The 24975-nt window shown below is 40.2% G+C and overlaps 4 protein-coding genes across 4 annotated transcripts; all 4 read left to right on the top strand.

The window, feature by feature from the left end:
* On the top strand, window positions 1311–4084 carry LOC109819821 (bark storage protein A-like). The gene is made up of 6 exons (XM_020385745.1): window positions 1311–1544; window positions 2593–2660; window positions 2953–3108; window positions 3201–3395; window positions 3484–3660; window positions 3753–4084. The coding sequence occupies exons 1-6, from the start codon at window positions 1337–1339 to the stop codon at window positions 3924–3926; spliced, it is 978 nt and encodes a 325-aa protein (XP_020241334.1). The 5' UTR covers window positions 1311–1336; the 3' UTR covers window positions 3927–4084.
* LOC109819822 (pentatricopeptide repeat-containing protein At3g51320-like) lies at window positions 5525–7067 on the top strand. The gene is made up of 2 exons (XM_020385747.1): window positions 5525–5687; window positions 5775–7067. The coding sequence occupies exons 1-2, from the start codon at window positions 5531–5533 to the stop codon at window positions 6386–6388; spliced, it is 771 nt and encodes a 256-aa protein (XP_020241336.1). The 5' UTR covers window positions 5525–5530; the 3' UTR covers window positions 6389–7067.
* LOC109819820 (pentatricopeptide repeat-containing protein At1g11290, chloroplastic) lies at window positions 7090–9661 on the top strand. The gene has a single exon (XM_020385744.1). The coding sequence runs from the start codon at window positions 7111–7113 to the stop codon at window positions 9514–9516; it is 2406 nt and encodes an 801-aa protein (XP_020241333.1). The 5' UTR covers window positions 7090–7110; the 3' UTR covers window positions 9517–9661.
* On the top strand, window positions 14246–23016 carry LOC109851182 (protein ABHD17B). Its single transcript, XM_020421217.1, has 5 exons — window positions 14246–14922; window positions 16994–17030; window positions 17476–17712; window positions 17813–17860; window positions 22261–23016. Exons 1-5 carry the CDS (start codon window positions 14609–14611, stop codon window positions 22702–22704), a joined length of 1080 nt encoding a protein of 359 aa, XP_020276806.1. The 5' UTR covers window positions 14246–14608; the 3' UTR covers window positions 22705–23016.

Genomic DNA, 24975 nt, shown 5'->3' with positions numbered 1-24975 from the left:
GTCATGGTGACCAAATCAACGTTTGTTTCTCTGTTGAGAGAAACGTGGGAACGTGGAATGGTTTGTTGAGAGGAAATCTCTCATGGGGCGGAACTGAAGGGGGTGGAGATAGTGGGTTTAGCCCCTATAAAAGGAGGGTTAATCTCCTTCAGAATATACAACAACGAAGAAAAGATAAAAACCTCTTACCCATTATCGGAGCCCCCCTCAAAATTCCATCGCTGCTCCTCATAACCTCAACAATCCTTAGAATTAATACTCAAGAGTTTTAGTTTTTAGTATCATTCAGCAAAGCATTTTTTCATTGGGGATGAATCATAAGGAGCATATTTTAGAGTCAAATTTTGATTAAAAACCCGGGCTAATTCTGACCTCGTTTTTACCAAACCCAAAACAACCTAAAACCAAAACATGATCGATCCAGAAATTAGGTGCAATTAATGAGGTGATTTGCAGGTGTACGTAATTTGTATCCAACACGTGAACAACGGGTCACAGAGTTGTTGCAACATGATTAAGAAGAGGAGACAATGATACTCACTTCGCGACTAATTACATTAATTAACTATTGATAATTTAATTAATCTAAATTACAAAAAAAAAAACCCATAAACCCGCCCGTTTTGATCACAAATTGCGTTTAGGTGCAAAAAAATATCATGGAGTTTTTAGTTTTATACGCTCCTACCATCGATCACGCAAACATAGAAATCTTCACCTGAATGTTTCTTTATGATACTTACATGCTAATTTTATAGCTTTTTAACTAACATTTTTTTTTTGTTAATGTTTCTATTAAATTAACCAAAAAAAATTATTTAAAATTTTATCTTAATTCTACTTTAACCTAAAGTTGAGATATTTATATAATAAATGGTTAGAAAGCTCTGAAATTAGTTTATAAAAATCACAGAGAAACATTCAAGGATGAGAATTTGTGCGCTTTCATGTTTGATGCTGGAACCTTGCAAATTTGGGAAATTTTGTGGTCTTCTCTTGTACTAAAAATCTAAAACGCAACGTGTGGGTAAACTTTATGGTATTTGACGTGCAAGGTAGCCATTAATTAATCTACATCTTTCTCTACTTACTTACATAATTAATTAATTCCCTCCCTCTCTCATTCAACCACTGAACAAAAAATTTCAGCCTCATACCTCAACAGCTCCCCTCTCAACTCAAACCACTGAACAAAACTTACACAAATTAGTTTTCCCTGTAGTTTGACAAAATTTCAGCCTCATATCTCAACAGCTCCCTGCAGCCCCCTCAACTCAAACCTCGGCCATGGCGAAGGCCTCCGGCACCAGCTCCAGGCTCCATCTCTCGCTTGACGATGGTGGCGGTGGTGGTGGTGGTGGTGGTGACGACGGAGAGGTCAGCGGGCCTCCATTCTTCGCACCCGCTTCATTCGACGGTGGACCGGATTAACGAATCTGGGCCGTTCATCGGGGTGGTGATGGCGTATCCGCCGGAGGCCGACGCTCTCCGAGACTCCGGGAATTTCTTGCCCCGCTCTGACGTGCCCTTCGTTGACCTCTACGGTAACGTACTTCTCTTGTAAATTAATTTGGTTCACCCCCCTTGGTTGGAACGTAAATTATTTTTTTTCAATGCCCGGAGACATCCAGTAGTCTACGTAACAGATTGTGCGAGCATAACAAATTGAACAAGCAAAGTTAGTAGGCACGGGGGCACGTAACAAAGTGAAAGATATAATAAAAAGAAAGAAATATGGAGTCGATTGCTTCTAATAAAGGGTAATGTGACGAGAGTCTGTTGGTCAACTGGTTAGAGGAACTAAATTTAAGCTGGTATCAGAGCAACCCAGGTTCAAATCCCATCGGCCACGAATTAAATACGGATTTTCTAAAAATTGACACCGCTACGTGAGTCCAGGTTTCGACCCATAAAAAAGGACGCTTGACCTGTGGGGGCATGTTAGAATTAATATAAAAGTATAATCCTTGATTCTCACCATAACTTTGGAGTTTTGATCTTATGGTTAGAGGAACTAAATTTAAGAGCATCTCCAACAGCTTCCCCAAAATTTTCTCCAAAATGGAGAAACAAAAGTCATATTCTCCAAATTATTTTTGCTCCAACTCCAACAGCTTCCCCATTTTGAAAAATCGCATTTATTACAATAATAAAGCTCTCTCCAAAAATTTGGAGAATGCTGCAGATTTGGGGAAGGCTCCCTATTTTTTCTCCTCCTTCCCTATTTTGGGGAACGGGATGAGGAATCTGTTGGACCAAAAAACCCTCTATATTCCCCAAAATTGAGTATTTCAAAAAGATGGGGAAGCTGTTGGAGATGCTCTAAGAGGGTAATGTGACGAGAGCCTATTGGTCAACTGGTGAACACAACCATTTGCGAATAAAATATGTCTCCTTACGTATTTTGATAATAAAACTCTGTATTTGGGGGGAAACGTTGAAATGTGGCTGTCATGATATTACTCCTCAATGAAGAATGATCAAAATTATTCCATGCCTTTGCCACGATCTTATGCTATTTTTGTGTTTTAATCAATTTTTTCCCCCTTATGGTATATGATATGTGATATTACATTCTATGAACTATTATAGGACGGCGGTTTCACATTGGGAGCATTCATGGTGTAGAGGCCATTTACGTCATGTCCGGCCAACGAAGGGTACCTATTCACAACTGTCTCTTAAGTATAGTAAATAATAAACTCTCTTGTTTTGCTTTACTTTAATCCCACATCGCTTAGGTTATCAGAACTTCTCTATATTGTGCTGCATTTAATTTAAACACCTTAATTAGTAGAATGAATAATACTATCAAGTTTTTTTTTTTCTATATATACTTACCATTATGAAATTCTACGCATCACAATCCGAACATGTTACTTCTGAATTTCAATGTGCGCTGCATGCATTAATTACTAATTGCGGTGACAAAGATTGTTCGTGTGAAATCAGTTGAATGCAGGAATAACAGTTCAGATCCTGCTAGACGTCTTCGATGTATGGGGAATAGTTCACTACGGAGCAGCTGGAAGCGCAGATGACTCTATATCCTTTGGCGATGTTAGCGTGCCCAAATTTGTTGCTTTCACTGGCTCATGGTCATGGACGGTAACTTATCGATCTCATATTTTCTAACTTTTACACACATATTTTCGCCATATATATTCAAATACTTCACTAGTTACCTGTTTGTTAAAAAGAAATTTGGCTCGAAGACGAAAGAAGAACCCCCAGAGCTGAGATTCGGCGAGTATAGCATTCCCTCAGTGGGCAGGAACGCGCTATCAGGAGTGGAATTTAAACCTGAAGAACTTTACTCGGTTGGCAAACCGATGGAAGAAGTATTCTGGATGCAAGTAAATCCGGAATGGTACCGAGTTGCAGAAAAACTCGATGTATATCACTTTTCGAATAGCTACTTCTTCTTCTGCTCTCTGTTTTGAAGTTGCCTGAATCGAATAATGTACCTTGTTCTTTACGCAGGTGGAGTTACAAAGATGTGTCAATGAGACTTACTGCCTACCCGAGACTCCCAAAATACTTCCTGGTATAAATGCATCAACTGCTGATGTATTTGTGGACAATGCAGCTTTTCGCCAGTTTCTTTTTGAAGAATTCGGAGTCTCAACAGTCGACGAGGAGAGCGCAGCGATTGTCATGGTACGTAACCATGGAAATTGCAATGCGTATATTTACTGACCCGATCGAGTAACATGAGCCATTGTTTGGTTTTGCTGTGTATTTGGCTGCAGACGGCGATGTCTCCTGGCGTACCTGTGATTGTGTTTAGAGGGGTTTCGGATTTGGCTGGAGGAGAAGAGACATTGTCGTCGACGAGTCTGATGGATTTAGCTTCTGTAAATTCTCTTAAAGCCGCGGTTGAATTTGTTCGGGTGATTGGGAAGAAGAAGCCATTGCAAATTTGAAAGTATACTATGTCAAAATTGAACATTTGAACTATTTCCACATTATTTTTACTGTGAAGTGTGCTATGATTCTAGAGAATATGTGAACGAAGGAAAGAAACTTATTTGTATCTCTCTAAAAGGTATTTAACAATATATTTTACAAGGTTGAAGTGTAGAAGTGTTTAATTTGTAATTTTTCATTCAAATATCTTCTCAATAGAAATATCTATTATTAGTTCACTACTATAATGTTAATCACAAATTATATCTAACATAATCGAGAAGAGAGTTAGAAATCAGATTTTGAGATTACTTTGCTTGTTACATCTAGAAGCTATAATTCACTCTTGGTAGAAAGAGGGGCATCTTCGACATTACTGATATGTTATAGACATATACCCTTTTACAATAAAAAGCTTCAAAACATGACCTAAGCATTAAAAGTGTAAATAATAAGGAGCTAAACATGCTATTAAAATTTTAACTCATTACAATCTACTGGATTATTATAACGGGTTAAATTTGTCGTATAAAATGTGCATCCAAATGATATCAGATCCAACGGCTTGCCATGCTTAAGGAATGGACATTTGAAACCACCAAATTGACGCGCGTTTGAGATGCGCGCGGATGGGATGGACCCACAGACGCCCTCCTCCTCCTCCTCCGGCGTCAGGGAAATCTCGACGACCTCCCCCGGAGGCGCGGCGCATGTCGCCTGCTAACCACCGCCTCCCTCCCTCACCCTCCTCCGCTGCCGCTCCGTCCGCCAGCTCCTCCAGGTCCAGGCCGCCATTCCCCGCCCCTCCCTGCCTTCCTCCGCCTCCCGTCCTCCGCTCCTCGCTTCCACCCCCTCAGTCCCTACCCCCACGTCCCGTCCTCCTTTCCACCGCCTCCCTCCCCCCCGACCCTCTTCTTCCTCAACCTCCTCGCTTCGCCGCCACCTCCGCCCACGTCCCCCTCGCTACTCTCCCCCCTCCCCCCAACTCGCTTCACCTTCACCTCCCTCCTCTCGCTCCCCCTCGCCGCCACGGCGCTGCCCGCCTCTGCGAGGCTCCAGCGGCGCAGGCCCTGCAGGCGCCCGCTTCGGCGGCCTACGAGTGCGTAAGCCAAACTGCTTGATCACCATTCGCTACGGCCGCGGTGCGGGTCGTCCAGACGACGCCCGCAGGGTGTTCGACTCGAAATGGGAGCAGGGGCCCGGGTCTCCGTGGAACGCGGACTGGGCAGCGGGCGTCGAAAGGTCGGGGACGCTCGGGGCGCGCGAGGGAGGTGTTTGCGAGTTCGCAATGGCGGCGCGGGCGGAGACGTCGGTCTTCCTGGAACCGCTAGTGGTCGGCGGGGTTATTTGGGGGGGGGGACGGGCTGGGGTTGGTGGGAGAGATTGATGGCTGGGATGGAGGGGGGGGCGGGAGCGGTGGCGGGTGGGCTGGCCCCAGCGGCACCGGGTCGGGGTTCGCGAGGGGGGAGGGGTCTCACGGTATGTAGTGAGGAACTTTGCGGGCTAAGGGGAGGGAGGAGACGGAGTGGGTAGGTGTGATCACTCGGGCGGCGACGAACAAGTATGAGGTACGATAGGAATCCGTGGTCACGGCAGCACGAACTTGTAAGGCCTGGTCGACATGTACGGGAAGTGCGGTAGGATTGGGGATGCGAGGAGGGTTTTTGATGCGTTGAAGGGGAGGAATTTGGTGTGCTGGAATGCGATGATATCGGGGTACTGCGTGCATGGTGATCCGAGAGATGGGATTTCTCTGTTTGAAGAAATGGTTGGAGATGGTAATCCGTGTTCTTTCTTCGTGCTTAAAGTTGTCGGCCTAGATGGATATGAGATTCACTTTCTGGTTTGTTTTGATTTTTTGTTAGGTGAAAACTCGGCAGGAATCAGTCCGGACGAGGTTACTTTTGTTGGTATCCTGTCCGCCTGTGCTCGTGGGGGGTTTCTTGAAGAGGGGAATAAGTACTTCGAGCAAATGACAAGCTTGTATCAATTGAAGCCCACATTTGCGCATTATTGGTGTATGGCAAATCTCTATGGCGGCCTTGGACTGATTCAGGAAGCCGAACAACTGCTAAAGTGCATGCCCGAGGAGAAAGAATCGTTGGTTTGGAGCGGTTTGCTTGGATACTGTAGGTTTCGAGGAGACATAGAACTGGGAGAACGAATAGGAAAGCAATTGATCGAGTTGGAACCTTTCAATGGTTCTCGATATGCTTTGTTGTGGAATGTTTATATGGCTGCAGGACGATGGGAAGATGCGCAGAATGTGAAGGAGTTGATGAAGGAGAGAGGGGTGAGAACGATGACTAACGGCAGGCTTGTTGATTTGAATGAAATCGTGCATAATTTTAAAGTTGGGGATAGAACCAAGCCAGAGATCGAGAAGATATATGCGATGATGGATGATTTAGCTGTATCGCTGAAGTTACCAGGGGTTGCAGTAGGCTCAACTGAAAGCACCAAGCTAGCGGTAGATTGAAACGGTTTTGAGATTGAGATTCTTCATTTGGTTGTGATGGATGAATCAGCCTTTGGGCTACTGATCAAATTTTTTCTCTCCATAAGAATGCATGTGAGTTTTCTTGTGGAAGATGTATCTCCTCTGATTTTGGCAGGAGTCGGCCATATTTCCTGTCCGAGTGAAGCTTGAACAGAGAAGAGACATCCATTGAAGGGAATAAACACGAGATGCGAGCAAAAGTTTTGTATCCTTGAGTTACCAGACAAGGCAAAGTTTTTGCGGAAATAAGAAAGAGGAGGTCGATCTTTCAGAATTTCATTGGAAATGAGAAATGCTCGATACAAAATACAAATGTGGGAGAAATCAGGAAGATACAGGCTCTTTAGCGTGAACTAACTTCCTCATAGATCCTTTTGCTTGAGTCTCTGGTGTACAGAGACCTAGAAGTTAAGGGTCTTGTTAGCTCAAATTCGAGCTGAGATCGTGTGAGGTTTTGGTAGGTTTTTCTACAGTATGATAATTATGATCTCCAGAGTTTTTCTTGTGTCTCCTTGTATCATCTCCGATGCAGAAGTTTGACAACAACATTTATTTTATTTTCATTTTATGTTTTGGATAATAATGAGTTATTTGGTGAAGTATGTTGTCAAATATCTGAAGCTATAATAAATGTAAACTGCCACAGGTCCCTTTTTTACCCGCTTTTATTTGAAACCCAAGCAACAAAAACAGAAACCCAAATGCTCTCCTCACTTCACTCCTTCACTCCTCCTCAATCCTCGGAAAAACCCAAATCTCTTCCCTTGATCAATACCTATCTCTTCTCTCATCCTTCCTCTCTCCTCCTCGAGCTCTGCTCCAACACTAGAGAACTTCACCAGTTCCTCTCCCTCATCACAAAGCGAGGCCTTTCCATCGAACCCATCATCCAATCGAAGCTCGTTGCCCTCTTCTCTCGGTTCGGCAGCCTCAAAGAAGCCTCCTTGGTCTTCTCCTCGATCGAGACTAAGACCGAAGAGCTCTACCATTCAATCCTCAACGGCCATTGTCACCATTCCTCTCTTGAAGAAGCCCTTTGCTTCTTCTCCTTGATGAGACAGGCACAAGTTCGCCCTTCGGCCTACAATTTCAGCTACCTTCTTAGAGCCTGCGGGGATAACGCAGACCTCAGGAGAGGAAGAGAGATTCATTCACAGTTGATATCAAATGGGTTTGGTTCACACGTGTATGCGATGACGGCAGTTGCTAATATGTATGCTAAATGTAGCAGGATTAAGGATGCAAGAAAGATGTTCGATAGAATGCCCAAGAGAGACTTGGTAGCTTGGAATGCAGTTATTGCAGGATATGCGCAGAATGGGCTGTCAATTGATGCTTTAGAGTTTGTTTCCAGAATGCAAGAGGACAGGATGAGACCCGATCCAATCACCCTGGTGTCGGCTCTGCCTGCTTGCGCCGATACCAAATCTTTGAAGGTTGGGAAATCTATTCATGGGTTTGCAATTCGTGCTGGATTCGAGCAGTTGGTAAATGTTTCTACAGCTCTTCTTGATATGTATGCGAAATGTGGGAATATAGAGCTTGCTAGATTGGTGTTTGATAGATTGCAAGCAAAGAATGTTGTCTCATGGAACTCGATGATTGATGGGTATGCACAGAGTGGAGATGCTGAAGAGGCAATGAGACTTTACAAGAGTATGCTGGCGAAGGGAATCAAGCCCACAGATGCCTCTGTGTTAGCTGCATTGAATGCTTGTATTGAATTGGCGGATCTTGAAGAAGGAAGACAGATTCATGAGCTCTCGTTGAGTATTGGTTTAGGGTCTAATGTATCGGTCATGAATTCTCTCATTACAATGTACTCAAAGTGCAAAAGACCTGATCTTGCTGCAAAGGTGTTCGAAGGCCTCAGAGCAAAGACTCGTGTTTCATGGAACGCTATGGTACTGGGCTATTCACAGAATAAATGCGCAGATGATGCTCTCAGGCTCTTCAGCAAGATGCAATCTGAAAACATAAAGCCCGATTCTTTCACTTTAGTCAGTGTCATTCCAGCAGTATCAGATATGTCACTCCTCCGTCGAGCAAAATGGATTCATGGGTATGCAATGAGAATGTGTCTAGACGGAGACATCTTCGTGGCGACCGCACTTGTTGACATGTACGCAAAGTGTGGAGGCATTGCCCTAGCGCGAAAGCTCTTTGACTTGATGGTCGACAGACATGTCACAACCTGGAACGCGATGATAGATGGCTATGGAACACACGGGTTTGCTAAAGAAGCACTCGAACTGTTCAAAACGATGAAGAGGAGCTCGATACAGCCAAACGACGTAACGTTCCTCTGCGTCTTGTCAGCCTGCAGCCATGCGGGCCTGGTCAATGAAGGAAAGCTGCACTTTGAGAGCATGAAGAAGGACTACATGTTGGGGCCTGCAATGGACCATTATGGGACCATGGTCGACCTCTTGGGTCGAGCTGGGAGGCTTGATGAAGCATGGAATTTCATTGAGAGGATGCCACTACAACCAAGCATTAGCGTCTATGGCGCAATGCTAGGAGCCTGCAAGATCCACAAAAACGTGCGGTTAGCGGAGGTAGCAGCAGAGAGACTATTTCAGCTTGAGCCAGACGAAGGCGGGTACCATGTGTTGTTAGCCAATATCTACTCGTCGTGTTCAATGTGGGAGGAAGTTGCCAGAGTCAGGAGATTGATGGAGAAGCAAGGATTGCAGAAAACCCCTGGATGGACCTCAATCGAGTTGCATAGCAAAGTCCATAAATTTTATTCTGGGAGCACGAATCATCCACAGTCGATGAAGATTTATGCGAGGTTGAAGAAGTTGATGGAAGAGATAAGGGATATTGGGTATGTGCCTGATACTGAATCAAGTCATGATGTGGAGGACGAAGTGCAGGTTCAGTTACTGGCGAGCCACAGCGAGAAGCTGGCGATTGCATTCGGGCTTATAAGCTCGAGGCCTGGAACAATGATTCAGATCAAGAAGAACCTGAGAGTGTGTAGAGATTGCCATACTGCAACTAAGTTTATATCTCAGGTTACTGGGAGGGAGATCATTGTGAGAGACATGCAGAGGTTTCATCATTTTAAGGATGGAAGATGCTCATGTGGAGATTATTGGTAGACACATTGTTAATTCTTGGTTTATGGATGATGAAAATTTTGGTTAAATTATTTGATTTGCATATGTTAGTACCTTTTCAGTCAGTTTTCAGACATTCGTGTGTGTTTTGACTTGCTGTTTTCTGTTACCTGCATATATGATTCAAGGGGCACTTAATCTCTATTTGGTTCTGAGAACATACAAAGGTAGAATAGAACTAAGGTTTCTCCATTATCAGTAGTAGTTCCTGTGGTGATTAAAGAGGAGAAATCTTGCATAGTTTTTCTTATCATCAAGCCCAAAAAGAAAAGATTTTCTAAACAAACCCATTCACATTAAAAAAAAATCGACCCCACTAGTTTTTTTTACAAAAATTGACCCATTTTTTTAATTCGGTTCCTAAATGGTCGGGGTTGCCAACCCCGACTAGTTAGTGCATAGAATGTTAGGGTTTAGGGTTATCAACCCCGACTATTTATAAACCGGATTAACAAAAAATGGGTCAATTTTTGTAAAAAAAACTCAAGGTGATCAATTTTTTAAAAAAAATATTAATGAGTTTATTTAAAAATTTTCTTCAGCCCAAAAAAGACACTAAGTCCAAAAAAGAAAATTTCCAGATCTCTATATCTGAACAAAGATGAGGAGTTCAGCGTACTAGTTTCAGGTTTCTAAAAGGAGATTGGAGGGCGAGTAGAATATGCAATTAGAACAAACCAATCAATGCTCTCTAGAGCCAAAAAAAATTGGACTCAGAGCACAAGAGCTGTAATGATTGAGCCCTTTTGTATGTTAACCAGGTGATATAATAATATCATCCTTGGTGATGAGCCAAGCCCCCTCCATTTGTTTAGTCCCACAGGCACCAGATCTTGGAATAATCTCACGTCCCCATGCCTTAAAAAGAATGGTGAATTTTTGGGGCATTGGCATGCCAGGTCTTGCATTTGAGACACGTGTGCTTGTTCCTGTTGTGCGCGGCGCGGAAGCGGGACAACCAAACGGACGTGCTTCGAGAACCAAATCAAACAAACGTCGAGATAAAGGCCAAACAAATCAAAACAACGACACAAATCCAAACACAATAGTTTTACGTGGTTCGGCAAATTGCCTACGTCCACGGGGCAAGAAGGGGGTTGGGTTTTCACTAATAGAGAAGAAGAGTACAACTTGAGATTACAAATCACTCGAAGGAATAAACTAATCTCACCTAATAGAGAAGAAGAGTACAACTTGAGATTACAAATCACTCGAAGGAATAAACTAATCTCACCAACAAATCTCTTAATCTCTTCAAATAAACCCTCAAACAATTGCTCAGAAAAGCTCTCTTTTTCTGCGCTCCAATATCCCCAAACCAATCTCCAATCCAAGCCAAAGAAACTCTAATTCGTATGTTGGTATTTATAGCAAACACCAAATCCAAATTGAATAGGAATAATATTGGGCCTGACCCGTTACGCGGTCGACCGCCACGATCGACCGCGACCAACAAACAGAACCTGAAATCACTTACAAGGTATGGCGGTCGACCGCGACAAACGACAGAGCCCAAATTCGCCTACAGGGTCTTGCGGTCGACCGCGCCAAATCCAGGCTCATGCCTGAGCCTGTGCACGTTCGCGGTCGACCGACCTTACGTCGTGGTCGACCGCGCAGCTTCCAAACAGACTCCTGCGGATCTTCCAACGCATGTTCTTCACCAAACTTCTCGCGGTTTGTTCAGTTCCAAGTTTTATGTTAGCCCCTGATCACATCAAATGTTGATTAAGACACAGTTCAAACTACTCACATATTTTTGAATATCTTGGATGGCAACAAATTAATCTATTGTTTTTCCTGTACACTGGACCTCTTTGAGGGTGAATCTTAAGTTGTTTCTCTGTCCGTTTGGTTGGCTAAAAAACATGGGAATTAAAGAAAAGGAAACATATTTTCTATAATAGTTTCTTTTCTTGTGTTTGATTTATTTTTTAAGAGGCTGTTTGGTTCGTTTCCTTGATATAGAGAAATGTAATTCCATGTAAAGAAATACAAGTTTTGAGTTTTTCAAAATTTTCCAAGAAATATATTGTTTTGCTTTGGTTCGCACATAAAAAATAGTGGGAAACCAATGTATTTATTTTTCTTGTGTTTGGTTTTGCTTTGGTTCGCACATAAAAAATAGTGGGAAACCAATGTATTTATTTTTCTTGTGTTTGGTTCGCATAGAAAAAAAAAGAAAAACTTTTGTAAACAAAACAGAGAAGGAAAAAAATCTGACGTGACAGAGTTTTCATCAATTTCACTTGGTTGAGGAAGGAAATCGGAGAGGGAAAAAAATCTTAGTTGGCGACGATTTCAGCAGAGTTTTCTCTCTTCCATCCGAGCGAACCAAAGCGGCACAAAGAAATGGACGGAAACAAAAAAACTGACGTGGAGAGCTAAAAATCTGACGTGGAGGGGTTTTCTGAGTTTTCCACCCCTTATAATAGCGAACCAAACAGCCCCTAAAAGTAAAAAAAAGAGATGAGATGAGATGAGATGAATTGTCACAATAATGTTGGATGATGTGAGTGATCTTTTAGGAAAGAAATTATAGAAAATGTTTTGAGGTTGTTTGGTTGGCTAAAAAAAAGGAAATGAATTATAGGAAACATATTTCCTATAATAAGTTCTTTTCTTGTGTTTGGTTCATTCTTAAAACTAAAAAAATAGATGAGATGAGATGAGTTGTCATTATATTATTGGATGATGTAACTCATACTTAAGGAAATCATTTTTCTTGTTTTTTTTAAGAATGGATGGAAATAAAATTTTAATGAGATGAGATGAGTTGTCACCGTATTATTGGATGATGTTGGTGATTTTTAAAGATGAAATGAGATGAGATGAGTTGGATGATGTGACTCATTTCTTGTGTTTGGTTTATTTTTAAAAGTAAGAAAGGAGATGATATGAGATGAGTTGTTGGATGAAAATAATATTTTATTGGATGATTTGGGCGAATTTTAAAGATGACATTTAATGAAAATTATATTTTTTTGATTTCCATGACCCAATTTTCTTTTCTCGGTTTTTAGGAAACCGACCAATTTCCTAGCTAATCAGCTCTCACGCAGCTTCCTGGAAACACTTTGGGGGTGTTAGTTTGAAAAATGGAAAAAGTATGGGCCTTTTCTGAAACACTCCAAGCTTGAAGGTTTATTTTTTGTTAGCGTGTAAAATTTACCCTTTTTCCTGTAACTTTAGGACTTACTAGTGACAAAGGTCAATGAGGTAGGCCCTTCATATCTTACTACTAGAAGAAATTGATGGATGTCAAAAAAAAGTTGATTGATAAGCTTCAAACTTTCAATGTAGTAGGTCCTTAGGGTCCCTGCACAACAGTGACAAAATCCAAAAAAAAAAAAAAAAAAGATTATTATCGATTTTTTTTGGCTAACATGTCAAAAAAAGATCGATTTTAAAAAACGCCTAGCTAAAAACATACACGACTATTAGTCACGTGTGTTTTCAACAGCACTAATCTCCTAGAAAACATACGGGACTAGTAATTCCGTATGTTTTCTGAAAACAATACTCCGTGATTAGCACACTGAAAACATACGGGACTACTAAATATTTAGAAAAATCGGTTTATTTTTAAAAAAATTCCAAAAAAAAGCATATTACTTTCCCCATAAAAAAGGCTGTTTGCTGGATTCGGTTAGACACCAGATCCAGGCTCTCTTTGCCATTATTTCACTTTCCATTTACCATCATGGAACTGTAGCCTATAAAGGCACAGGAACTCTTGCGAAAACCCTATATTTATTTTTTCCCCGTAAATATTATCATAAAAAAAGAAAAAAAATTTAAAATAGATCGATTTTGCTAAATATTTAGCAAAATCGATCATTTTGCTAAATATTTAGTAAAATCGATTTTTTTTGGCTAACATGTCAAAAAAAGATCGATTTTAAAAAACGCCTAGCTAAAAACATACACGACTATTAGTCACGTGTGTTTTCAACAGCACTAATCTCCTAGAAAACATACGGGACTAGTAATTCCGTATGTTTTCTGAAAACAATACTCCGTGATTAGCACACTGAAAACATACGGGACTACTAAATATTTAGAAAAATCGGTTTATTTTTAAAAAAATTCCAAAAAAAAGCATATTACTTTCCCCATAAAAAAGGCTGTTTGCTGGATTCGGTTAGACACCAGATCCAGGCTCTCTTTGCCATTATTGTTAGACATTGCTATTTGCATGCCAAAACATTGTCTTATTATCTGCTCCCTGACAATCCGCATGAGTTAAAAACGTGGGCCCTGCCACATGAACTGTACTGTGTTCCGCTTCCTGTCCACACGCACTCACTCTCAATTGCAGTCTTTCTTCCTTTCTTTCTTTCTTTTTTTTAACTTTTCTTCGGTGCGACGAAGCTTTGTGCAAACTAGTATGAACATCGTGCAAAGTATGACATACAGTATACTATAGTAAATTTTTTTAAAAATACCATAGTATCACGTTTTCTACTTACCGCAGTAAAAATACTATAGTAAATATTACTGTAGTATTTACTGTAGTATGAATAGTAAATCTCTGTGTTTGTATAGCGGAGTAGATTAATTTTAACTTGATAGTGATGTGAATATTTCGTAACCTCTCTCCCTGTAGCCACAAAATTAAGAATTTGAAGAAAAAAATAATAATAAAAGGGAAGAAAGAGGTTCTTTAAATTTATTATTATTATTATTATTATTATTATTCATCATGCTCTCAAATTCATACACAAATCCTTTTTATATTTAGACCCTTTTTTGGTTTGCATGCTTCGGATGCATTGCTCAAAGGGGCAAAAAAAAAATCAGCTCTGCTCCGAAACCCATTTCAGAAATTTTCGTTCCTAGCGGCGCTGGAAGAGAAAGGAGCCACCTTTCTTCGCTAGCACAAAAAAGCCCACTTCCAGTTGCTAAATCTCAAGAAGAGGAAAAGGAGCCTCCTTTCTCCCTCCACCCTCTTCTGCTCAGAAAACCCATCCCAGAAAACTTGTATTTTTTACTTTTCCGCCCCCGCTCCGTGTCGCATTTTGATCAGAACCCCCGGAACCTGGCGCCCTGTCAATGAATTGGGCCGATCTCGATGTTCTCGGGGTGTTCGGTGTCGAATCTGGCAGCAAAATTTGCCTTCTTTCCCCCAAATCCTGCGACCTACAGCGTCAAGAGAGAGGGCGGGGGAGAAAGCAGGAGGCTGGTGGCCTCTGGAGTCCCCAGGGATAAGTCCTTGGATGTGCACGTCGTGGAGACCAAGTACGGGAACAGGATCGTGGCCTTCTATTTGAGGAACCCGTACGCGAGGCTCACCGTTCTCTACTCTCACGGCAATGCCGCGGACTTGGGGCAGCTCTACGATCTCTTTGTGCAGCTCAAGGTCAATCTCAGGGTCAACCTCATGGGGTTAGTGTTCCCTCTTCATCTTGCACTTCCTTCAAATTTTTTTTTAAACTTGGCGAGGTTATAAAACTGAACGGGTTTGTCGAAGTTTGCTCAGGGTCAAAAAACCCCTGATTTTTTAAGCTCATTAAGTCATAAGTTATCCATTTAGTTTCCATATCGGTGTTGGCATCAATAGCAACCGACGCTAAATAGCGAAGTATGGTAATCATACCCGATCTGATTGCAAATAGTCAGAAGTTCGCCCATGTCGTCTGAAAAAGGAAAAAAAAAATCTAATCTTGATTTGGCTGATGCTGACTCTTTTTTCCAATGTATGGGACAGCGGAGCAGAAGAAGAGGGTCCATGCAAGTGGAGAAAATGTGAATGGCGTAACTGAAATACATAGTTTAGGCAAGTTAGGCAAGTTAGGCTTGAACGTGTTTCATTTTCTCTTGAATTTTGTCTTATTGACTTGTAAGAATTAGAGCAGGTAACTTTTAGTTTCAAAATATGTCACGTGTAGAAATTTGTCACTCGAATCCCGTATATGTTGCGTTTGTTTCCGAAATTAGGTTCAAATTATCCAAAGCTAAGGAGTGATGGAACTTGGGGGGTTAGCTACACACTGGAAATGAAGGGAGAACGCAATTGTCTGATACGCGGTTGGGATATAAGACGTCATAGGTTAACCTTTTAGGTCGAAACCAACTCAGTCTGTTGTCAATGCTTCTTGAATACAAGCTTCCTTTTCAAGGATCATCGGTATTGAGCATAGCTTTCTTAGCTGCTTTATGACTTAATGGATGAATGTTGCTTCGAGAGCAGTGAACATGTGGTCATTCATTCACAAAGGTGATTCCCAAAGATTGTTCTAAAAGTTGCGCTCCTAAGATAATGCTGACTGTGGATGTTGTGTTCAAGATGGTTTGAATAGAGAATAAAGTTGAACTCATAGACCTTCAAAGATAAAAGGCATGCTGTTGGATATGAGCCAAGATGGAGATTGTTGGGTTCGTGACTTGCATCCAGTTAAACATCCAAGTTAAGGGGGGATATAATTAAGATTTAGTCGCAGAGGGAGTAAGGAGGTCTTGTGAACATTTCATATGTGATTGGACTTCAAGACTTGATAGGTCAAGCTTTTAGGGGAAAGTGGCCTTAGTCTACTATAGTTTGGCTCACTGTACAAGCTCCATTAACCTATCAATTGGAGCCTTATCTCACAAAAGGAAGAATACGTTGCGTAACTTCAGTTTGCAAATGTTTTTGTTGGATTTTTGTATTTTAGAAAGCGGTATGTACTTATACAGATAGAATCTAGTAATCTGTCAATTAAAACTTTCTTTCACATCATTTGAGAAGCATTTGCGCTCATGTATGATCTGTCCGTGTTTTGTTCCAAAATTTCCTTCTTATTAAAAAGGCCGAAGCTGCGGTCTGAAAATTGAATCTGCCGTGAGGGTCTTAACCCGATCCCACCCCTTTCAGACTAACCCAGACCTTAGTGGCCCAAACTCCTTGATTTGATGCAAACTTATCAGTTAGATGCCAATCCACACAGGATTAGAAGTTTGGGAGTGGGCTCTGTATCAAACTTGTCTATGATCCATAAAAACTAATGGATCTGGATCCTCTTCGCTACTATTATTCACAGTCGTTGATTGTTTGATGGGCAGCTGTGATTTGTTTTTGTGTGCCAATTAGGAATGAGTGCCAATTAGTATGAGTCACAACTGCCTATTAAACAATCGATTATTGTGATTAATCACAAGTGGTTTCATAACAGTAAGCGGTCTCTCCATTCGTTTTTACTCGATTCCCTTTTGGTCGCGGAGAGGATCCAAATCCCCAGTTGATGTAGAATGCCTTCTCGCTCAAGTTGATTGCCAACTCGGTCATAGCCGGTTTTGTATGCTGTTTGGGCTTTTGGAAACTGGGCGTGTAAAAGCAAGTCAAGCTGCTTCTACTCACATGATATTGTTTTTTAAAGTTGGTACTTCCATAGCGTCACACATCTTTTGAACTTCCGTTGTTTATAGAGTCAGGTGTACTTTTGGCCCTTCACTAACTCAGAATCCTTACTATCTGCAGATACGACTACTCTGGTTATGGTGCTTCCAGCGGAAAGGTATGGTATTTTACTCAATCCCTTCTTAACCTCAACTCTGGTTGTGTTGAGTCTGTTTGCATTTTTTTATGCACAATGGTGCTTATAGCATACGTCAAATTTATTAAGTTCCTCTAAGCATATGACATAATGGCGTAGCTTTTGGACATATGCTGGTGAATTATTAATAAAAACAAAAATGACACCTTATTAAGAAATGACTGTAGAGGGGTCTAGTCTATAAATATAGGTTCATTCACTCCAATCTGATCCTTTATCCCAGCCGTCAAATGCATAAGCTTTCCTTTGAATAACTTTTCTGAGCCACCACAATTCTCATTCGACTGTCAAGTCTATCGCAACATTTAGTGTTACTTCCACTTCTGATTTCTATATCATTAGTTCCAATGGCAACGCTGAATCAAGTAGTCTAAACATAAAAAATGTTTATGTTTGTTGTGTGTAGCCGAGCGAATCGAATACTTATGCAGATATAGAAGCAGTGTACCAGTGTCTGCAAACCGAGTATGGGGTTAGTCAGGAGGATATTATTCTATACGGCCAGTCTGTGGGAAGTGGGCCGACATTGCATTTGGCGTCGCGTTTGCCTAGATTGAGGGGTGTCGTCCTTCATAGTGCTATCTTGTCTGGTATCCGGGTGCTTTGCCACATCAATACAACTTTGTGCTTCGACATTTATAAAGTATGTTTCGGTCATTTTAACGCCTTTTTTCTTTATAGATTACTGTGAAAAAATTGTTCTGGTCGAGTTGAATTACTGATTCAGCGATCTGGAAATGCAGAATATTAACAAAATAAAAAAGGTGAAGTGCCCAGTTCTTGTAATCCATGTAAGTACGTTTCCCTAGTGTGGATGCCTTTTTTAAGTTTCAATTTATTGCAAAAATTTCTATTTCAATTTGTGTTGCAGATGTTTTTAAGTTTGAAACTTGCTACTGTAGACTGTGGCTGGTGAATACAAATCCTGAATTGCTAATTACTTTATCCCAGAAATTACTTTTGCTGGCCCAAGGATGTAATTTTTCAACCCATATTAGGCCACGTTTGGTAACTCCCCAAACGTCCATGTTCTTCTAACGAACATCACCTCATCCTGCCTCTCGAAGACAATAATTTGTTTTATTTGCTTGTCACTTTTTGCTATGCCTTCGTTCTTTTTTGATCATCAAAAGACTGTTATTCGCTCATCCTTAATTTGTACATTTGTGCATATCTATCTTCTTGCTATTCAGCTTATCACAACATATACCCCTTACTGCTTATGACAAAGACATATATAGCGACCAATTACTTTATTTTCTTTGTAAACTTTCAGTACTGTTATAGGAACCGCGCCTAACATCCTGTCATCATTTTCTAAACAGGCTGTTGGCCAACATCGCTCTCATCTTGTTTTTTAAATGTAAATGTGATAAGGGTTGCAGGCCCTCATATTGTAGGAAGATTCTCAGTGTTGCTGTTCATGTTCTATATTTGTCAATTATACTTGTCCAAGGAACAGCTAAATGGTTCCGTGAGTAGGCACCACGGAAATGGCCCATGAAAAGGACTTTAATGATAATTAAACGAAATACTTGGTTGCTTGATGAGGGAAGTCCTATTTTAGTTTTTAAAGGCTCTTTACCCTTAGTTGGACCTCTCTCAAGGTATAGAATGCATCCCAAGTTCATCGTGAAATATCAGACATCTCAAATAATTATGTCGCATTGCATGTCTGATGCAGCGCGAAAGTGATAACCTCGGAATCCACCAAGGGTGTTATCTGAATCCACAAAGAATGATCTTCGAATCCACGAAGAACTTCGAATCCATGAAGAAAATATTAAAAAAAGAGAAATTTTATTGATGAAAAGTTATTCTCCTTTGGGGTTACATGACTCTTCTTAAATGTTTGGGAAGAAAGTTGATGTATTCATTGCAGTGTTCATTACAACTTCAATCGTTATAATAAAAACAAAAGGATTAGTCTTTTTATAAGACCCTTACACAATGAAAATAAAAAAAGTACAACTCTCGTCAAACAACGTAACGGGTGTTTATTGCCCGCTGCTTGCGTGGGATCTTGACTTGTGACGGGGACGTTAGTATCCGTGGACCACCAAACGATTAGAGCAGATTCGGACCTTCGTTGATCCGCGAAGGAACTAGAAAGCCAAAGCAATTATCTCGGTAACAGCGAGATAACCACTCTTCTCGAGATCACCGTAACGGGACAATCTCAAGGCAAACGACCGGGACGTGTAGATCTGACGAGCTCCTCTTCTTTATGCCGATGAACTCGATCCAATCTCCTCTCATTTGAAATTCGTACTCCTCACCTTCAGTCTTCTTCAGCAGGGTTTCGCCAACGCTCGAGAATTCTAGATCTGAAAAAATAAAGGTCCTGAGGCTATATTTATAGGCTTAGGGACCCCTGTTTTCGGATAAGAACAATCAATTCGATCTTATCTTCAGTTGTAACCACTTAACCACGTTCTTGGATGATATTTTATCAGTTGAGACAAATCCAGGTGGTTAACGGTCGAAAAACGGCTTTAAACTGTCAAAATCAGTATTTTCAGGTTGCAGACACCCCTTTGTGTCTCGTCGAGTCTTGGCGCATTATCCCGCGCGTTGTGTCTGTTTTCGTCGTAAATTCGTCGTCCGAACTCGGAATTGCGTTGTTCAAGATGCGTTGGAAAGCTAACGAGGAGATCTACAAGCTCCCATGATTGAATCGTATGTGGAATAAATGGGATACGAGAGGCGCTTCGCCTTTCGTAAGCGACGTGAGGCTCTCGATCAGTTTGTGTTTTTATTATTCCGAAGTTCCGTTACTTCATATGGTCCGTCGACTCACTTTATGCGTTTTTCGTCGTCAAATGAGTTTCTGTGACTCGAATAGCAACATGCATCGTCTTCTCTTTGTCTCGAATCGCGTGCGGGGACCTATATATAATTTTGGACGCCTACATTAAATAAAAAAACAAATAAGACTCTTAGTAAGACTAGAATTATAAAAATAGAAAGTATCAAATAAGACTCCTAGTAAGACTAGAATTACAAAAAAAAAAAAGTGTCAAATTCTATCCTAAAAAAACTCCTTATAATAGAGGAAACAAATTATGAATCAAAATTGATTTTGTTTCCTAATCTAATTTGACTCTAAAATTGAATTTATTTCCTAATCTATATTTCCTAATCTAAATAGACTCCAACTCAGATTAAGCGTCCTACATCAATATCACTTGTATGTAATGCAAATTGCGATGGAGATTGATTCAAGTGTAACAGTGGATTATTTGGGGGTATAGAGTGGTATATGTTTATCTCTGAAGAGTCTCAAAGTTGCTGGAGAAGTGTACTTGGAGATTAGAAAGAGAGGAGATTGTTGGGGATTTTAGTTACACTAGTACGATCTCCCCAAACGAAAACCAACCTACAATCTACAAGATGGAAAGCACCCACAAGATTCAACGTGGTTTGGTCGACCAACTTCGACCTACATCCACGAGGTAAAAATATGAGAAAATTGACTATGTACCTGGGAGAACTACAAGAGGAACCACTCAACTCTCGTATCTTATTATTTTAACCTCTCAACCTCACATACATAATCAGCTCTCATATTCTCTTCAAATTGTTCTCCTTACAATCTTTTGGCTGGTGAAAGATTGTGAAAAGCTCTCCCAGTATTGCAACCTTGCTCGGATAAAGACTACGAAACTCTCTCCTCTTACACACTATTCTTGAATCTGGTTTACGCCTTCTGCTAACTTAGATTACAAGAATAGCGGCTCCCTCCTCTCTTTGGTTTTTCCTCCCAACACTAATAGACTATGTATAGAGAAACGAAAAACTTTGTTTCTAACTTCCTAATTAGAATAGAATTCAAACTCTCTATTATGATGAGATCCAATCTCCTAATTATGATAGACCTTTGTTCCTATTTAATTCTCAAGAAGTTATACAAAGAATCAAGGACACACTCTCAACAGAGATTTCCAGAATCATAATCGCACTAAATACTAAATAATGTATTGTGAAGAAGAGTTGGTCATCGAAGATCATGTTAACTTCTAGGCAGCATGGAAATAGAATCAATGATGAGCAAAATGTGGATGTATAGAGACAAGTATGAGGTTCCTATGTGAATGTTATTTGATAAACAAGGTGAAAATTTTTGGGAGTGAATAGGAACCAAGAGTTTCAAGCTTTGTTATACGTTGACCCATTGGTTTGTGCAATTGTATGGATGGTTGGATTTTCTGTGCATGATGTCCCATTGGGCGAACCCAAGCTTGGTATATAGTGAAATAAAATGTTTTCAGTTTCCATTCAACTATTGGCTTCAGAATCTGCTACTGGGTGCCGAGGAAGCAAATGTATTATATTTGCCTATTTGGCAAAGTGAAATCAAAGAATTAGGCAGTTCTCCATTGGCTAATAATAATAGATTTAGCTATGTGCGAGTGGGAAGTAGAGCAATAATGATGAACACAAGTACAAGGCTGGGATCAACAATGTACTAGCAGAAGCTATTTCAGGTCAATTGGTCAGTCTATATTAAAAGAGGTTTATCAAATGGATTAGAGCCACAGAATTCGAGAATATACATAAAACACTGAAAAATGTCACTAATGCTGTCTAAATAGAATATATATATATATAAAGAGAGAGAGAGAGAGAAACTTATGTCAACTTAAGTTGATCATCCACTAAAGTTTCTATCCATTGATGATACCTAGAGATCCGTGCATCATATGAAGAGACTTTTCTATATATATATGACTTTACCATGTTTGTTGTTATTTAGGCTTTAGCTTTCTTTTTCAATATAATGGCGCTGAATCACCACAAATCAGCCATCCTTTCATCTTTGCTTTGTACACTTGTGCACATCTTGCTATTCAGATTATCACAACATATACCACTCTATCTTGTAAAAAGCTCATAGCAACCAAATACTGTTCTTGGCTCATTTTCACACTTCTATTCCTAACTATTCTGATTCAGCTGTTGCTCCCATAGTTAATTGCGTATAAATTGTACTATTGCCCAATTGCAGATGGAACCCCTGTTGCCCTATTGATAGACCAGAGTGATTTTTTTTTATTTTTACTCTTTTACCTTCAAAGAAAGAGACAATTGTTTTTCGGCAGATTATCTTCCTGATAGAAATTACAGGGAACATGCTTAGCTCATCTTTTGTGCTAACATGCTCATTGTATTGCACATTATAATTGTACAGGGAACAGACGATGATGTCGTGAATTTTCACCATGGGAATGGTCTATGGAAGCGATCCAAGGATCCATATGACCCCTTGTGGATCAAAGGGGGAGGCCACTGCAATCTCGAGCTGTATCCAGACTTCATACGCCATCTCTCTCGCTTCGTCAGAGACATGGAGAGCATAACCACCGCCACCCACCTTAGAAAGATCCATCAGGCCCATCAAAAGCCGAAGAAGATGAAGCCTTCTAGAACCTCCACGGCCACCACCACCACTTTCACCACCAACTGTTGTTGTCGAATTAGAGTTCGCAAGCCAAAATGCACATGTCCATGCACGTGCACATGCTCATGCTCTTGCCCATGTTCATGTTGTTGTGGATGTGGGTGCATTAAGTCGTTGGTTTCGTGTGCATCGATGATGATATGTTGCAAATGTTGTGGAGGTGGAGGTGGGTAGGAGATCTTTGTACAGGGATTGATGGCTGACATAGTGAGGTTTAGAGTGATGATTTAGGAAGTGAACCAAAGGTCTTTATTGTATTATTAGCTCCTCAGTTTCTTGCTATTTTGATTGGGGTTGGATAATAATTGTTGGGATTAATTAGTGTAATGTACAACATATGTTTATGTTGTTAATCTGATCTCTTCCAAGATTAGGCAACCACTTCACCTAACCCATGTAGAAAACTGAGAAGTGTGGATGACAATGTGATGAGAACTACTCCATTTGAACTGGTAAAGGGTAGAAAGAGTACAGCTTTTTCCTTGATTTTGAGCATTACTTATTAATTTAATTAGCTGGACTTGTTCATTGTGTTTCTTTGCTTACCTATAGGAAAACATATCAACATGCCTTCACATTGATTCTTGTTGACATTGTAAATATGGTATCATGTGAGGACCTGGCAAAGGTCCGCATTGGATATTCCTTTTTATAGAAATCATGAGATTAAGTAGATGCAAAGCTGTATCTTTACACCGTTAACAATTTTTAAATCATCTCCTTACATTCTTGTATAGTTCAGAACAACCACCTTGTATATATAACATACGAAAAAAATCAAATATTTACTATTATAATATAATCTTTAGAGGCATGCATTTAAAATTTACATAAGTTTTGGGGGATAATACCTCAAAAACCATACTATAAATTATTTCATAAAATTTAGAATCTTTTTCCATCTTTAGTTTTTCTTAGATGATGGAAAGTGAAAGACTAATACCTTATTTTGTTGATTTGTTTTCTAAACTTTAATGTTATTGAATTTGAGAGGGGACAAAAATAAATAAAAAGGAAAAAAATTGTGTCAAGGCCCCAAATATCAAAAATCCAATGTGGCACAGCTCCATCAATTATTTTTCATGTGCTTTAAGCCCTAAAAATATGAAAGAAAATACGGTCCAGCCCCTCCAGCCAAAAAAGTACATTTTATATGTATTTCACCATAAATTCCTAATTTACTATTCTCTCTCCTACCATTATACCCCTCTCCCTCATCTTTCTCAAACTCTTGCCACCTTTTCTCCCCTCATCTCAACCCTATCCAATCGCCTCCGTCGCAAATTCTTGCTGCCATCTCTTCGTTGTACCCTCTCTCTTCATCGCTGTCGATTCCACCGCCAACCAAGCCTACATCCTCAATATAGCAAATCCACTCCTCCCCAATTTCCCCCAAACCCGAACCATCAATTTCTCTTCCACATTCCCTCGTGCCTCCAAACCCTAACCCAAATTCTCCTCTATTACCATAACTGTCATCGTTCTTCTCTCCTCCTCGGCACCACACTACCGCCAAAGAAATCACTGTTATCTCACCTCTGCCTCTTGTCCTCATAGTCGAAGTACTGACTCCAATTGATGTCATTCCCCCTCCTCCATCCTCTCCGCCTTTCTCCACCATCAACCCTCTCCACCACCTTACACCCTCTCCATTTCCATCCACTTGTTTGCTACTCTCCACCCTCTCGCTTAGCTCATTGTTTGTTTGTCAAGCTACTTTTAGATTTATATGCTTGGGTTTCAAATCTTTTGATAAAAATGTACATCGAGTTTGGACATTAATTTGGGTGATGTTGAAAGGGCGGTGTTGTTGAAATTGTGATGAATGTGTTTCTTGGAACACTATGTTTGGAATATTGTTTAAATATCATATATTATAGGATACCAAGAAGTTGTTTGATGAAATTCTAAAGAGAAATAATTTCTTGGACTATATGATTATATTGAAGATTGTTATTTACTGAAGCTGTTGATCTTATTTTTTCAAGAAGATATTGACTAATGGCCTCGTGCATAAGTTGAGAATATGATGTTTTTTTGTAAGGGCATCCTATTTAGTTTTTATTCTTACAAAAAAAAAAAAATCGGATATTAATGTTAAAGCTTCGATGTTAAGATTATCAATAGTATGTTGAAAAGATCTATTTTTTTGCTGATATTATTGAGGGATATTCCATCTCCTAAGAGATTAAGTATTTCACAAAGCAAAAATTGACATAATGAAGATCATGGTGTACTTGTTAATATTATCACATGCATGTTAAGCTTAAGTTGTACCTGTTAAAATTATAGTGTACTTGTTAAGATTATGTTATACCTGTTAATGTTACGACGTACTTCTTAAGATTATGGTGTACCTGTTAACGTTAAACTTTAATTGTTAAAAATGATAATTTTAGAGTATATTTAACAATTATTAACCGAAGCATTTTTAGGTATGGTCAC

The sequence above is a fragment of the Asparagus officinalis genome, chromosome 8 (genome assembly GCF_001876935.1).
Source record: "Asparagus officinalis chromosome 8, Aspof.V1, whole genome shotgun sequence".
Taxonomy (NCBI): domain Eukaryota; kingdom Viridiplantae; phylum Streptophyta; class Magnoliopsida; order Asparagales; family Asparagaceae; genus Asparagus; species Asparagus officinalis.
This window is presented reverse-complemented; position numbering and strand designations above follow the sequence as displayed.